General features: G+C 43.8%; 1 protein-coding gene across 1 annotated transcript in view; it reads left to right on the top strand.

Annotated features, from left to right (window-relative positions):
* zfyve26 (zinc finger, FYVE domain containing 26) overlaps positions 1 to 16,837 on the top strand; it is a 108,356-nt gene extending 91,519 nt beyond the window's left edge. Inside the window, 8 exon segments of the mRNA XM_031787675.1 lie at positions 3,803 to 4,024; positions 4,774 to 4,971; positions 5,982 to 6,199; positions 6,905 to 7,049; positions 7,843 to 7,902; positions 10,409 to 10,591; positions 12,253 to 12,303; positions 14,766 to 16,837. Of these exon segments, the coding sequence (XP_031643535.1) occupies positions 3,803 to 4,024; positions 4,774 to 4,971; positions 5,982 to 6,199; positions 6,905 to 7,049; positions 7,843 to 7,902; positions 10,409 to 10,591; positions 12,253 to 12,303; positions 14,766 to 14,990 (1,302 nt within the window). The 3' untranslated portion in view covers positions 14,991 to 16,837.
* The last annotated feature ends 30 nt before the right edge of the window (positions 16,838 to 16,867 follow it).

The raw sequence follows: 16,867 nt of genomic DNA, 5'->3' as shown, positions 1-16,867 counted from the left end.
ACTGTTGCTGATATAGACTGTATTTATAGTATAGACTGTATTTATAGTATAGACTTCATTTATAGTATAGACTGTATTTATAGTATAGACTGTTGCTGATATAGACTGTATTTATAGTATAGACTGTTGCTGATATAGACTGTTGCTGATATAGACTGTATTTATATAGACTGTATTGATATAGACTGCATTTATAGTATAGACTGCATTTATGGTATAGACTGTATTGATATAGACTATTTATAGTATAGACTGTATTGATATAGACTGTATTTATAGTATAGACTGTATTTATAGTATAGACTGCATTTATAGTATAGACTGTATTTATAGTATAGACTGCATTTATAGTATAGACTTCATTTATAGTATAGACTGTATTTATAGTATAGACTGCATTTATAGTATAGACTGCATTTATAGTATAGACTTCATTTATAGTATAGACTGTATTTATAGTATAGACTGTTGCTGATATAGACTGTATTTATAGTATAGACTGTATTTATAGTATAGACTGTTGCTGATATAGATTGTATTTATAGTATAGACTGTTGCTGATATAGACTGTATTTATAGTATAGACTGCATTTATAGTATAGACTGTTGCTGATATAGACTTCATTTATAGTATAGACTGTATTTATAGTATAGACTGTATTGATATAGACTGTATTTATAGTATAGACTGTATTTATAGTATAGACTGTATTTATAGTATAGACTGTATTTATAGTATAGACTGTTGCTGATATAGACTGTATTTATAGTATAGACTGTTGCTGATATAGACTGTATTTATAGTATAGACTGTATTTATAGTATAGACTGTTGCTGATATAGACTGTATTTATAGTATAGACTGTTGCTGATATAGACTGTATTTATAGTATAGACTGCATTTATAGTATAGACCTCATTTATAGTATAGACTGTATTTATAGTATAGACTGTATTGAAATAGACTGTATTTATAGTATAGACTGTATTTATAGTATAGACTGCATTTATATTATAGACTGTTGCTGATATAGACTGCATTTATAGTATAGACTGTATTTATAGTATAGACTGCATTTATAGTATAGACTGTATTGATATAGACTGTATTGATATAGACTGTATTGATATAGACTATTTATAGTATAGACTGTATTGATATAGACTGTATTGATATAGACTATTTATAGTATAGACTGTATTGATATAGACTCTTTATAGTATAGACTGTATTGATATAGACTGTATTGATATAGACTGTATTGATATAGACTGTATTGATATAGACTGTATTTATAGTATAGACTGTATTTATAGTATAGACTGTATTGATATAGACTATTTATAGTATAGACTGTATTGATATAGACTATTTATAGTATAGACTATTATTATAGACTGTATTTGTAGTATAGACTGTTGATATAGACTGTATTATAGACTGTATTGATATAGACTGTATTGATATAGACTATTTATAGTATAGACTGTATTGATATAGACTGTATTGATATAGGCTGTATTGATATAGACTGTATTTATAGTATAGACTGTATTTATAGTATAGACTATTATTATAGACTGCATTTATAGTATAGACTGTATTATTACAGACTATTTATAGTTTAGACTGTATTTATAGTATAGACTGTATTGATATAGACTATTTATAGTATAGACTATTATTATAGACTGTATTTGTAGTATAGACTGTTGATATAGACTGTTATAGACTGTATTGATATAGACTGTATTGATATAGACTATTTATAGTATAGACTGTATTGATATAGACTATTTATAGTATAGACTGTATTGATATAGACTATTTATAGTATAGACTATTATTATAGACTGTATTTATAGTATAGACTGTATTGATATAGACTGTATTTATAGTATAGACTATTATTATAGACTGTATTTATAGTATAGACTGTATTGATATAGACTGTATTGATAGACTGTATTGATATAGACTGTATTGATATAGACTGTATTGATATAGACTGTATTGATATAGACTGTATTGATATAGACTGTATTGATATAGACTGTATTGATATAGACTGTATTGATATAGACTGTATTGATATAGACTGTATTGATATAGACTATTTGTTGTTGAGACTGTATTGATATAGACTGTATTGATATATACTATTTGTAGTATAGACTGTATTGAAACACTGGTGATCTTGATGTTTTGTTACCTTGGTTCCCTGTACCCAGTACTTACCGGACTCAGTTGTACTGTGAACCAGTCATGCCAAACGATGATGTTGTTTACTGTTCTGATCTCACAACAAAGAGCTCCAGTCTTCACTGTTGCCAGTGGTTTAACAATGTGTCTTTGTCCCCAATGGGAACCCTATTCCCTAGGTAGTGCACTATGGGCCCTGGTCAAACGTACTGCACTGTGTAGGGTACGATTTAGGACATGACCTGAGTGTTCTCTGCCAAAAGGTCGTCCTGCTCTGCTCAGCCGTCTGAAAAGGAGACTATTAAAGTGGTTATGTCCCAAATGGCACCCTATTCCCTATATAGAACACTACTGTTGACCAGAGGCACCCTATTCCCTATATAGAACACTACTGTTGACCAGGGCCCTATTCCCTATATAACATTAGTACACTACTGTTGACCAGAGGCACCCTATTCCCTATATAGAACACTACTGTTGACCAGAGCCCTATTCCCTATATAGAACACTACTGTTGACCAGGGCCCTATTCCCTATATAGAACACTACTGTTGACCAGAGGCACCCTATTCCCTATATAGAACACTACTGTTGACCAGGGCCCTATCCCCTACATAGAACACTACTGTTGACCAGGACCCTATTCCCTATATAGAACACTACTGTAGACCAGGACCCTATATAGAACACTACTGTAGACCAGGACCCTATATAGAACACTACGTTGACCAGGGCCCTATATAGAACACTACGTTGACCAGGGCCCTATATAGAACACTACTGTTGACCAGGACCCTATATAGTACCCTACTGTAGACCAGGGCCCTATATAGAACACTACTGTTGACCAGAGCCCTATATAGAACACTACTGTTGACCAGAGGCTCTGAGACCAACATATATCTGTAATCCCAGTCATGTGAAATCCATAGATTAGGGCCTCATGAATTTATTTTAATTGACTGATTTCCTCATATGAATTGTAACTCTGTAAAATCTTTTAAATTGTTTCGTGTTGCGTTTATTTGTTAGTTACATTTTCGTTCAGTATAGCAGGTGAGAGCGTTGGACTAGTAACCGAAAGGTTGCTAGATCGAATCCCCGACAAGGTAAAAATCTGTCGTTCTGCCCCCTGAACAAGGCAGTTAACCCACTGTTCTTAGGCCGTCATTATCAATACGAATTTGTTCTTAACTGACTTGCCTAGTTAAACAAATAAACTAAAATAAATAGAAACCGGTTGATCTGGAGATATTATGTAACACTGCACTGTTCTGCAGATCAACTAGGTTATGCAACCAACCGCCCACATTTTCTGTTATTGTACCATCATTCACTGTGTGTGTGTTTGTTTCTTTGTGTCTCGCTCTCTGTCTCTCACGCCATCTCTGTCTCCCTCTACGTCTCTGTCTCCCTCTACGTCTCTGTCTCCCTCTACGTCTCTGTCTCCCTCTACGTCTCTGTCTCCCTCTACGTCTCTGTCTCCCTCTACGTCTCTGTCTCCCTCTACGTCTCTGTCTCCCTCTACGTCTCTGTCTCCCTCTACGTCTCTGTCTCCCTCTCTTTCGCTCTCTCTCTGTCTCTCGCTCTGTGTATCAGTCTTTCAGTGAGGACATCCTGTGGTCTCTGAGGGAGCTTGAGGAAGCTCTTTGTGAGCCTGGAGGATCAGTGGACTGGCCAGAGGGGGTTCAGGGTCAGGGCAACAGAATGTATCAAGAGAGCTTGTACTACCTGTCCAGCTACGGGACTCACCTGGCCCTGGTCTCCTTCCTGATGAGACACGACAACATGAAGGACGCCCTGCAGCACCTACTCAGCAAGGTCAGGGGTCAGAGGTTAGGGGGTCAAGGTTTAGGGGTTAATAATCTGGGGTTAGAAGTAATGATTTGTCCCTGGTCAGCTTCCTCATGAGACATGACAACATGATGGACGCCCGGCAACACCTGCTCAGCAAGGTCAGGGGTCAGAGGTTAGGGGGTCAAGGTTTAGGGGTCATGAAGGGTTCAGGGGTTAATAATCAGGGTTTAGAAGTCATGATTTGGCCCTGGTCAGCTTCCTCATGAGACATGACAACATGATGGACGCCCGGCAACACCTGCTCAGCAAGGTCAGGGGTCAGAGATTAGGGGTCAAGGTTATTAATGGTCACGGAGATCTTATCTCATTACTGTGAACTTCAAGGTCAATGCTACTTTATTTGTTGCTGTTGTTGAGGATTTGTATTAAGGTGGAGCCAGGTTGTCATGGTAAATAAGAATTATTTAAGTGATCTGCCTGATTAAAATAAATAAGGAGTTATGGTCCTTCGAGCCGGATAGCATCGATTGTCCTGGAACTGTATACTCAAACAATTTATAGATATTAGAAACCTATTAGAAACCTATTAAACCTAATTATAGATATTAGAAACCTATTAGAACCCTATTAAACCTAATTATAGATATTAGAACCCTATTAAACCTATTTATAGATATTAGAAACCTATTAGAACCCTATTAAACCTATTTATAGATATTAGAAACCAAGGGGACATGAGTTCAACAGTTGTCCCTCCCTACATGGCCCTCCAGGAATGTCCAGAGGAGGTGTTCCTGGAGGGCGTATTGCAGCCTAGTCTGGAGAGGGGTCGTCTGGGGATGCTGCAGGGGTTACTGGAGACCCTAGATCCAGGCCTGGAGGTCTGTAGCCGATACCTCCTCTCCTCCTGTCAACTGCTGCAGCGACGGGGACACTTCCACACACTATACCAGCTACAACAGTTCATGATGGTTAGTCTGTACTCCTCCCACCACCCCTCCTCTCCTCCACTCCTCCCACCACCCCTCCTCTCCTCTATTCCTCCCACCACCCCTCCTCTCCTCTACTCCTCCCACCACCCCTCCTCTCCTCCACTCCTCCCACCACCCCTCCTCTCCTCTACTCCTCCCACCACCCCTCCTCTCCTCTATTCCTCCCACCCACCCCTCCCACCACCCCTCCTCTCCTCTATTCCTCCCACCCACCCCTCCCACCACCCCTCCTCTCCTCTACTCCTCCCACCACCCCTCCTCTCCTCTACTCCTCCCACCCACCCCTCCCACCACCCCTCCTCTCCTCTACTCCTCCCACCACCCCTCCCACCACCCCTCCTCTCCTCTACTCCTCCCACCACCCCTCCTCTCCTCTACTCCTCCCACCCACCCCTCCCACCACCCCTCCTCTCCTCTACTCCTCCCACCACCCCTCCTCTCCTCTATTCCTCCCACCCACCCACCCCTCCCACCACCCCTCCTCTCCTCCACTCCCCCACCACCCCTCCTCTCCTCCACTCCCCCACCACCCCTCCTCTCCTCCACTCCCCCACCACCCCTCCTCTCCTCCACTCCCCCCACCACCCCTCCTCTCCTCTACTCCTCCCACCACCCCTCCTCTCCTCTACTCCTCCCACCACCCCTCCACTCCTCCACCACCCCCCCCTCCTCTCCTCTACTCCTCCCACCCACCCCTCCCACCACCCCTCCTCTCCTCTACTCCTCCCACCACCCCTCCACTCCTCCACCCCCCCCTCCACTCCTCCCCCCCCCCCCCTCTTCTCTCCTCTACTCCCCCACCACCCACTCTCCTCCACTCCCTCCCACCCCCCTCTTCTCTCCTCTCCTCTAATCCCCCACCACCCCCTCTCCTCCCCCACCACCCCCCTCTCTAGAATAGAGAACTAAGTAGCAGTGGAGCCCCTCTATAAGATAATAAGATCTGGATCTGATTAGAAACAGAATAACCCTCTCCTCCCTCCTGTCAGGACCACGTACGAGCGGCCATGACGTGTATCCGGTTCTTCACCCACGGTGTCGTGTCCTACGTACAGCTGGGAGACCAGCGGAGATGGCTGGTTCGGGCCAAGGAGCACCTCAGAACCTACCTTCAGGAGCAACAGGGAACACGTACCAACAGCACTAACAGGAAGAAGAGCACCTCTAACTCCTTCAGAAAGAAGATGTCTTCTAGTGATGTGTCCAGGTGAGACTAGAGGGCCCGGGGGCTAGAGGGCCCGGGGGCTAGAGGGCCCGGGGGCTAGAGGGCCCGGGGGCTAGAGGGCCCGGGGGCTAGAGGGCCCGGGGGCTAGAGGGGCCAGAGGGCCCGGGGGCCAGAGAGGGGCAGAGACTTAACTATTCAAACGTTTACACGGCTGAAGCAAACATACACATTTTCTTCAGGAAATATACCTTTTTACCTCACATATATATCCAGGTGGTGGTGACTAACCTCAGTTCCACAAAGACAAGATGACCATACTGAAGCCATCTGTCCTTCCTGTGACCATAACTGAACCATTACATAGTGCAGCCATCTCTTTTCTAACCTGTACCCCCTCACATTGACTCGGTACCGGTACCCCTGTATATATATATAGCCTTGTTATTGTTATTGTTATTGTTATTTTATTGTTATTGTTATTGTTATTGTTATTGTTATGTTATTGTTATTGTTATTGTTATTGTTATTTTATTGTTTGTTTTTTATAGTATTTTTTTACTTTAGTTTATTTACTAAATATGTTCTTAACTTTATTTATTGAACTGCATTGTTGGTTAAGGGCTTGTAAAGTAAGCATGTGTGACCATAACTGATTTAATTGCGTAGTGCAGCCATCTCTCCTGAGCAGTGAGGCTTTAGTGAGGCTGCTATCATGTGACATTTCCCCCTTTTGTTTTCCTGAACCAGGCACATGAACACGATAGAGCTCCAGCTGGAGGTGACTCGGTTCCTGCATCACTGTGAAACATCCAGCTCCGCCCCCTCTGCCTCCTCCAGCACTCCTCCCACTCTGTTCGGCCCCAGCGCTATGAAGATCGATGTAGCCTGCAAGGTGAGCCCCCCGCAAAGCTTCTCAAAGATAGGGAATAGTGCACTAGACGGGGCGTTAGGGCACTAGACGGAGCGTTAGGGCACTAGACGGAGCGTTAGGGCACTAGACGGGGGCGTTAGGGCACTAGACGGGGGCGTTAGGGCACTAGACGGGGGCGTTAGGGCACTAGACGGGGGCGTTAGGGCACTAGACGGGGGCGTTAGGGCACTAGACGGGGGCGTTAGGGCACTAGACGGGGGCGTTAGGGCACTAGATGGAGAGTTAGGGCACTAGATGGAGAGTTAGGGCACTAGACGGGGCGTTAGGGCACTCGGCGGGGCGTTAGGGCACTAGGTGGGGCGTTAGGGCACTCGACGGGGGCGTTAGGGCACTAGACGGGGGCGTTAGGGCACTAGACGGGGCGTTAGGGCACTAGGCGGGGGCGTTAGGGCACTAGACGGGGGCGTTAGGGCACTAGACGGGGGCGTTAGGGCACTAGACGGGGCGTTAGGGCACTAGGCGGGGGCGTTAGGGCACTAGATGGAGAGTTAGGGCACTAGGCGGGGGCGTTAGGGCACTAGATGGAGAGTTAGGGCACTAGGCGGGGGCGTTAGGGCACTAGGCGGGGGCGTTAGGGCTCTAGACGGGGGCGTTAGGGCACTAGACGGGGAGTATAGCGTGTCACTTGGGCCATAAAACAGAATGGTAGTGTCTTAAGTACTTGTGCTATTAACAGATCGTATTGATGTCGTTAACCGACACTGTATAATATGGGGCGACATCTGACATCTGTGTCATTGCATTTACATTGCAGGTGATGTTGGGAGGAAAGAACATTGAAGAGGGGTTTGGTATCGCATACCGAGTCATACAGGTAACAGACAGTATTCACACTGATTTCCGGTATGGTGACCAGGAAGTAGTCAGGTGGATACGTCTGGAATTTCCTTACTTTACTCAAATATTCCTCTTAAACAGAAAATACCTCGACTTTAAAGTCAAGAAATAACTGAAACGTTATGTTGACAACTACCTGTTATGGCAAATACTAGATATAGAGACCGAAACACAGAGGACCATGGACCAAGTAACTGCCGACTCGACTAGAATGAGTTTAGACAAAACAAGAGGACCAAGTAACTGCCGACTCGACTAGAATGAGTTTAGACAAAACAAGAGGACCAAGTAACTGCCGACTCGACTAGAATGAGTTTAGACAAAACAAGAGGACCAAGTAACTGCCGACTCGACTAGAATGAGTTTAGACAAAACAAGAGGACCAAGTAACTGCCGACTCGACTAGAATGAGTTTAGACAAAACAAGAGGACCAAGTAACTGCCGACTCGACTAGAATGAGTTTAGACAAAACAAGAGGACCAAGTAACTGCCGAATCGACTAGAATGAGTTTAGACAAAACAAGAGGACCAAGTAAGTGTCGACTCGACTAGAATGAGTTTAGACAAAACAAGAGGACCAAGTAACTGACGACTCGACTAGAATGAGTTTAGACAAAACAAGAGGACCAAGTAAGTGTCGACTCGACTAGAATGAGTTTAGACAAAACAAGAGGACCAAGTAACTGACGACTCGACTAGAATGAGTTTAGACAAACAAGAGGACCAAGTAACTGCCGACTCGACTAGAATGAGTTTAGACAAAATAAGTAATCTTACCTCCAGTGTTTAATGACAACACCGTTAAGTCCTGGTTCCAAAGTGGCATCATACATTTTGAACATGTTCACTACAATACTGTCATTCAATCAATTACAAGAAACATTTGTATTATTCAAATACCGATTTCTTTAAGTACTTACAAGTCTGAAATCGAATTCAATCGCTTCAACATAATCTGGATGAACACGAAGGTATCTAGCATGGCGAGAGAAAAAAAAAAACGCTGCGCCAAAGTTGGTTGCCAAGTTACCGTCTACGGATGATTGAAACTCTACCTGATTGGTCAGAACCTAATAAGGGAAAGATGAGGAAACAGAAACTAAAGGAAGAAACTGAGGAGAAACATTGGTCACCAGATAAATGAAAATCTTCGTACCTGCTGCTCCTACAACCTTAAAACATAAACATAGGACTTACTCCCATCCTGACAGAAGGCATGTAAATGTACCCAGGAATGTCTCGGAGATGCACAATAAACCTTATTACATAACACTGTGGTCATGTGACAAGCTGACACCATGTTGGGAGAATGTCTGTGCTGTCACATCATGGTCTAGGAAGTTATATCCGTCCGTCTCCGTGACGATGTCTGTTGAGAGAAATGTAAATATTGGTTTGCGTTGTTCTGTGAAGGAAGTAGGTCACCGCGTTGTACGAGATCTTCAGTTTCTTGGCAATTTCCCGCATGGAAAAGCCTTCATTTACTCAGAACAAGAATAGACTGACGAGTTTCAGAAGAAAGTCCTTTGTTTCTGGCCATTTTGAGCCTATAATCGAACCCACAAATGCTGATGCTCCAGATACTCAACTAGTTTAAAGAAGGCCAGTTTTATTTCTTCTTAAATCAGCACAACAGTTTTCAGCTGTGCTGACACAATTGCAAAAGTTTTTATTTAATTTATTTATAATACAATTTTACCCCCTTTTTCTCCCCAATTTCGTAGTATCCAATTGTTTAGTAGCTACTATCTTGTCTCATCGCTACAACTCCCGTACGGGCTCGGGAGAGACGAAGGTCGAAAGCCATGCGTCCTCCGAAACACAACCCAACCAAGCCGCACTGCTTCTTAACACAGCGCGCATCCAACCCGTAAGCCAAGTAGCACCAATGTGTCGGAGGAAACACTGTGCACCTGGCGACCTTGGTTAGCGTGCACTGCACCCGGCCCGCCACAGGAGTCGCTGGTGCGCGATGAGACAAGGATATCCCTACCGGCCAAGCCCTCCCTAACCCGGACGACACTAGGCCAATTGTGCGTCGCCCCACGGACCTCCCAGTCACGGCGCGAACCCAGAGTCTCTGGTGGCACAGCTAGCGCTGCGATGCAGTGCCCTAGACCACGCAAAAGGGTTTTCTAATGATCAATTAGCCTTTTAAAATGATAAACTTGGGTTAGCTAACACAACGTGCCATTGGAACACAGGAGTGATGGTTGCTGATAATGGGCCTCTGTACGCCTATGTAGATATTCCATAATAAATCTGCAGTTTCCAGCTACAATGGTCATTTACAACATTAACAGTGTCTACACTGTATTTCTGATCAATTTGATGTTATTTTAATGGACCAAAAATGTGCTTTTCTTTCAAAAAGAAGGACATTTCTAAGTGACCCCAAACTTTTGAAAGGTTGTGTACATTATTTATTTGTTAATAAAACACAGTTTTTTTCCCTCTTCCTCCCTCCTCCTCTTCCTCTTAGGACTTCCAGCTGGAAGCCTTGACGGTATATGTGCGTGCGGGCCAGAGGCTTGTTCGCCAGCGTCAGTACCGGGCCGTGCGCCAGCTGCTGAAGTGTGTGGGCGAGTCGGGCACCGCCACCAAGAACGACTGTGATGTCATCATACTCAGCTGCGTCTCCATCGCAGATAAGGGCCCCACAGACGTGAGTTAGAGATAAGGGGCCCCACAGACGTGAGTTAGAGATAAGGGGCCCCACAGACGTGAGTTAGAGATAAGGGGCCCCACAGACGTGAGTTACAGAGATAAGGGGCCCCACAGAAGTGAGTTAGAGAGAAGGGGCCCCACAGACGTGAGTTACAGAGATAATAAGGGGCCCCACAGAAGTGAGTTAGAGATAAGGGGCCCCACAGACGTGAGTTAGAGATAAGGGGCCCCACAGACGTGAGTTAGAGATAAGGGGCCCCACAGACGTGAGTTAGAGATAAGGGGCCCCACAGACGTGAGTTAGAGATAAGGGGCCCCACAGACGTGAGTTAGAGATAAGGGGCCCCACAGACGTGAGTTAGAGATAAGGGGCCCCACAGACGTGAGTTACAGCGATAAGGGGCCCCACAGAAGTGAGTTACAGAGATAAGGGGCCCCACAATCTCTTTCAAATCAATTAGTTTACCATTTACCAGTAGTGGGGAAGAATTGTCATACTTGAGTAAAAGTAAAGATACTTTAATATAAAATGACTCAAGTAAAAGTCACCCAGTAAAATACTACTTGAGTAAAAGTCACCCAGTAAAATACTACTTGAGTAAAAGTCACCCAGTAAAATACTACTTGAGTAAAAGTCACCCAGTAAAATACTACTTGAGTAAAAGTCACCCAGTAAAATACTACTTGAGTAAAAGTCACCCAGTAAAATACTACTTGAGTAAAAGTCACCCAGTAAAATACTACTTGAGTAAAAGTCACCCAGTAAAATACTACTTGAGTAAAAGTCAAAAAATATTTGGTTTTAAATATATTTAAGTATCAATAGTAAAAGTATAAATAATGTCAAATTCCTTATATGAAGCAAACCAGACATAACCGTTTTTTAAATTTACGGATAGCCAGGGGCACACTCCAACACTCCGACATAATTTACAAACGAAGTATTTGTGTTTAGTGAGTCCTCCAGATCAGAGGCAGTAGGGATGACCAGGGATGTTCTCTGTTTAGTTAGTCCGCCAGATCAGAATTGGACCATATTACTGTCCTGCTAAGCATTCAAAATGTAACGAGTGCTTTTGGGTGACAGGGGAAAATGTATGGAGTAAAAAGTGCATAGTTTTCTTTAGGAATATAGTAAAAGTTGTCAATCATAATAACTAGTAAAGTTCAGAAACTCCAAAAAACGACTTAAGTATTACTTTACAGTATTTGTACTTCAGTACTTTACACCACAGCCATTCAGTAGGGCATTAGTCCTTTAGTAGTCTACAACACTTTAATTTGTGAAATGTTGATTGACGTCACATATTATAACCCTTATATTGTAAGACATAAAGGCTAATACATGCTTATAATATGTTTATAAAGCGTTATAGCTGCCAGTAAGATGTATATTTTTGTTAACCTTTATTTAACTAGTCAGGTCAGTTAAGAACAAAATTCTTATTTTCAATGACGGCCTAGGAACAGTGGGTACAGATTTGTACCTTGTCAGCTCCGGGGTTTGAACTTGCAACCTTCCGGTTACTAGTCCAACGCTCTAACCACTAGGCTACCCTGCCGCCCCATGTTACCCAATAGTGTACCAATCACAGACTTCCTCGTACTGTTACTGTCTGAGATGGGGTGTTAATAAAGTTTTGTTTTGTCTTGATGAAGGCCAAGGAGTTGGAGTGTCTCATTCTGGAGACAAAGAGCACAGAGAACAAGGTAGGTAACCACCTCCTCTCCTCCCTCTCTCTCTTTCCTGTCCTCTTCCTCATCTACCATCCGTACCTCTTCCCCTTTCTGCTGTACTCCTCCTCTCCTCCCTCTCTCTCTTTCCTGTCCTCTTCCTCATCTCCCATCCGTACCTCTTCCCCTTTCTGCTGTACTCCTCCTCTTCACTCTCTCCTCTCTTCCCCTGCTTATCTCCTCTTCCCCTTTCTGCTGTACTCCTCCTCTTCACTCTCTCCTCTCTTCCCCTGCTCATCTCCTCTTCCTCTGCTCATCATATCCTTTAAGGTAGGTAACCACCTCCTCTCCTCCCTCTCTCTCTTTCCTGTCCTCTTCCTCATCTACCATCCGTACCTCTTCCCCTTTCTGCTGTACTCCTCCTCTTCACTCTCTCATCTCTTCCCCTGCTCATCTCCTCTTCCCCTTTCTGCTGTACTCCTCCTCTTCACTCTCTCCTCTCTTCCCCTGCTCATCTCCTCTTCCTCTGCTCATCATATCCTTTAAGGTAGGTAACCACCTCCTCTCCTCCCTCTCTCTCTTTCCTGTCCTCTTCCTCATCTACCATCCGTACCTCTTCCCCTTTCTGCTGTACTCCTCCTCTTCACTCTCTCATCTCTTCCCCTCCTCATCTCCTGTCCTCCTCACTCTCCTCTCTTCCCCTGCTCATCTCCTCTTCCTCTGCTCATCATATCCTTCGCCTGTCCTCCTCTTCCTCATCATCTCTTTTCTTCACCATCTCCTATCTAGTCTTCCTTCTCCATGTCTCCTCCCTCTCTCTTTCTCTCTACAACCCTCCTCATCTCCTGTCCTCCTCATCACCATCTCCTGTCTAGTCTTCCTTCTCCATGTCTCCTCACTCTCTCTCTCTCTCTCTCTCTACAACCCTCCTCATCTCCTGTCCTCCTCATCACCATCTCCTGTCTAGTCTTCCTTCTCCATGTCTCCTCACTCTCTCTCTCTCTCTCTACAACCCTCCTCATCTCCTGTCCTCCTCATCACCATCTCCTGTCTAGTCTTCCTTCTCCATGTCTCCTCACTCTCTCTCTCTCTCTCTCTCTACAACCCTCCTCATCTCCTGTCCTCCTCATCACCATCTCCTGTCTAGTCTTCCTTCTCCATGTCTCCTCACTCTCTCTCTCTCTCTCTCTCTCTACAACCCTCCTCATCTCCTGTCCTCCTCATCACCATCTCCTGTCTAGTCTTCCTTCTCCATGTCTCCTCACTCTCTCTCTCTACAACCCTCCTCATCTCCTGTCTTCCTTCTCCATGTCTCCTCACTCTCTCTCTCTCTACAACCCTCCAACATTCTGGTGATGTCTCTGTAGATTAACACCTGACTGTAATCTGTCTCTGTAGATTAACACCTGACTGTAATCTGTCTCTGTAGATTAACACCTGACTGTAATCTGTCTCTGTAGATTAACACCTGACTGTAATCTGTCTCTGTAGATTAACACCTGACTGTAATCTGTCTCTGTAGATTAACACCTGACTGTAATCTGTCTCTGTAGATTAACACCTGACTGTAATCTGTCTCTGTAGATTAACACCTGACTGTAATCTGTCTCTGTAGATTCACACCCGACTGTAATCTGTCTCTGTAGATTAACACCTGACTGTAATCTGTCTCTGTAGATTAACACCTGACTGTAATGTGTCTCTGTAGATTAACACCTGACTGTAATCTGTCTCTGTCTCTGTAGATTAACACCTGACTGTAATCTGTCTCTGTAGATTAACACCTGACTGTAATCTGTCTCTGTAGATTAACACCTGACTGTAATCTGTCTCTGTAGATTAACACCTGACTGTATTCTGTCTCTGTAGATTAACACCTGACTGTAATCTGTCTGTTCTGTAGATTAACACCTGACTGTAATGTGTCTCTGTAGATTAACACCTGATTGTAATCTGTCTCTGTAGATTAACACCTGACTGTAATCTGTCTCTGTAGATTAACACCTGGCTGTAATCTGTCTCTGTAGATTAACACCTGACTGTAATCTGTCTCTGTAGATTAACACCTGACTGTAATCTGTCTCTGTAGATTAACACCTGACTGTAATGTGTCTCTGTAGATTTACACCTGACTGTAATCTGTCTCTGTAGATTAACACCTGACTGTAATCTGTCTCTGTAGATTAACACCTGACTGTAATCTGTCTGTCCTGTAGATTAACACCTGACTGTAATCTGTCTGTCCTGTAGATTAACACCTGACTGTAATCTGTCTCTGTAGATTAACACCTGACTGTAATCTGTCTCTGTAGATTAACACCTGACTGTAATCTGTCTCTGTAAATTAACACCTGACTGTAATCTGTCTCTGTAGATTAACACCTGACTGTAATCTGTCTCTGTAGATTAACACCTGACTGTAATCTGTCTCTGTAGATTAACACCTGACTGTAATCTGTCTCTGTAGATTAACACCTGACTGTAATCTGTCTCTGTAGATTAAGGCCTACCTGCAGGTGAGTAAACTGCGAGCGGCCTATCTCCTAGCTGTAAAGCTGGATACAACCAGGGCCGGGCCGCTGGTTCAGGAAGTCCTCCAGACAGCGGAGGCCGTTGGAGACTCTGTCATGCAGGACATCTGTTGCCAGTGGCTGTCTGAGCACAAGGACAGGGACAGAAAGACGCCGCCTCCTACAAAACAAGGCCGACCCAACGCCAAGTAAACCCACGAGGGGGAGGGGAACATGGGTCGTGTTCGTTACGCACCAAACAGGACTCGTCTAATCAGAAATGCTCGTTTTAGTTCTCTGTTGCAAAAAAAAAAAAAAATGATAACAATATTTTCTATTTGTTGTGTGCCCCTCTTGAACACGACCCGGGCGTAACCGTTGTTCTGGAGACACCTAGTTCAGGTTACAAGATGGGGAACCAGACATCATCAGGGAATAACAGATCGCACTTCAACTGGAAACGCCACGAGTGGAACAACAAGACACCTTGCCTGGACTCTGTGACTGACTTCCTCTTCCTCACTGAAAGTAGTGAAACACCGTTGTGCCGACTGTCTCATCTGGAGGGTTGACTGACGACAGCCAGACAACACTGTCTCTCTCTCTCTCATCTGGAGAGTTGACTGACTACAGCCAGACAACACTGTCTCTCTGTCTCTCTGTCTCTCTGTCTCTCTGTCTCTCTCTCTCTCTCTCTCTCTCTGTCTCTCTCTGTCTCTCTCTCTCTCTCTCTCTCCTGGAGGGTTGACTGGCTACAGCCAGACAACACTGGGATGAATCTAACCATGCTGAATTGTGAGTTGTTGACCACTTTATCTAGTAAAACTGACGTCTGGGATAAGCACAGAAGATACACATACCAGAGTAATATCACAAGCAGCAGTGGTGTACGATAGTTCTTGAGTTGTATCTCCTACCTCAGTTAAAAAGGGATCTATCTTTTGTTTTCACCAACCTTCAAGCCCAGTAATATATTTCTTTGTGACAAAATAAACAATTTGTCGTGATGTAAATAATTCCTAACTCCTCCCCCCCCATTTTTTTAAAATATTTTTTTTCTTCTCTTTGTTGTTAGTTAGAAAGAATGTAAAGAAGAAAACAAGTGTTGGTATTACAAGCCTGTCAAATATATACACACACACAAGTGTAGATTATATTGATGATTTAAGAGTTTCTGCACTTTTTTTGAAAGTCAAAGGAGTGGGGTTTTCATTAGAAGGGGGATGTCTGTTACTGTCTATCATCTCGACCTGCCACTAGTCAACACCCTTCAAATATCTGCCCAAGGAGCTATTTCCTAGCCTGAAATCCAGACCTGTTGTTGTTGTTGCTAACATTCCACTTCTAGTACTTGGCAAGGACACGGAGTGGCAAGTGGAACGTTATACACAAACGGACTGGTACCCATGCTAGAAATTTCCTGAATCTCTCTTGCTTTCTCCCCTCAGAGGGAAGCAACAGAACGCCAAAGTCCCCGAAAGGGCTTGTAAGTATCACTAGAATTAAAGATGAGCTTTATATAGACTACAAAAAGAACGAAAACTTGGAACGAGTTGGATTTAGTGATGGACTCTCTCTCTCTCTCATGAGATAAAGAGGTGGTACCTTAATGTTACAGGTCAATATTATTGTCTCCTTAAAGCCTATCATAGCTGTCTGTTTTTTATGGTATCTGTCTTTGACCCGGGAACGTCGTTGCTGTGACCATGTTTTGTATATATTCCCTTTGTTCCTGGTGTGTGACTTTAATAGGTCCCAAATGGCACCCTATTCCCTACTTAGTGCACTACGAGGCCCTAGTTTAAACAGTAGTGCACTAAATAGGGAGCCGTTTGGGACACGAACCCCTTTGACATCCGACCTCCCGTGTGTCCTATGCGAGGGTCAGATGTGTTTAATGGGCCTTCTGTCAGTGGGCCGTTTGTCGGTGTATAAAAAACACGTACTTTAATCAATCGAGAGATGTCGCATTTAGAAAAGGGATTTTTGTTGGCCGTATTTGTTATAGTCATGATCAATTTAACTACATATTCATTGTCCAAATATAACTCTTTCGTTTACATAATTGCCCGTTTTTTTTTATTTCTCAC

The sequence above is a fragment of the Oncorhynchus kisutch genome, linkage group LG14 (assembly GCF_002021735.2).
Source record: "Oncorhynchus kisutch isolate 150728-3 linkage group LG14, Okis_V2, whole genome shotgun sequence".
Lineage (NCBI taxonomy): Eukaryota > Metazoa > Chordata > Actinopteri > Salmoniformes > Salmonidae > Oncorhynchus > Oncorhynchus kisutch.
This window is presented reverse-complemented; position numbering and strand designations above follow the sequence as displayed.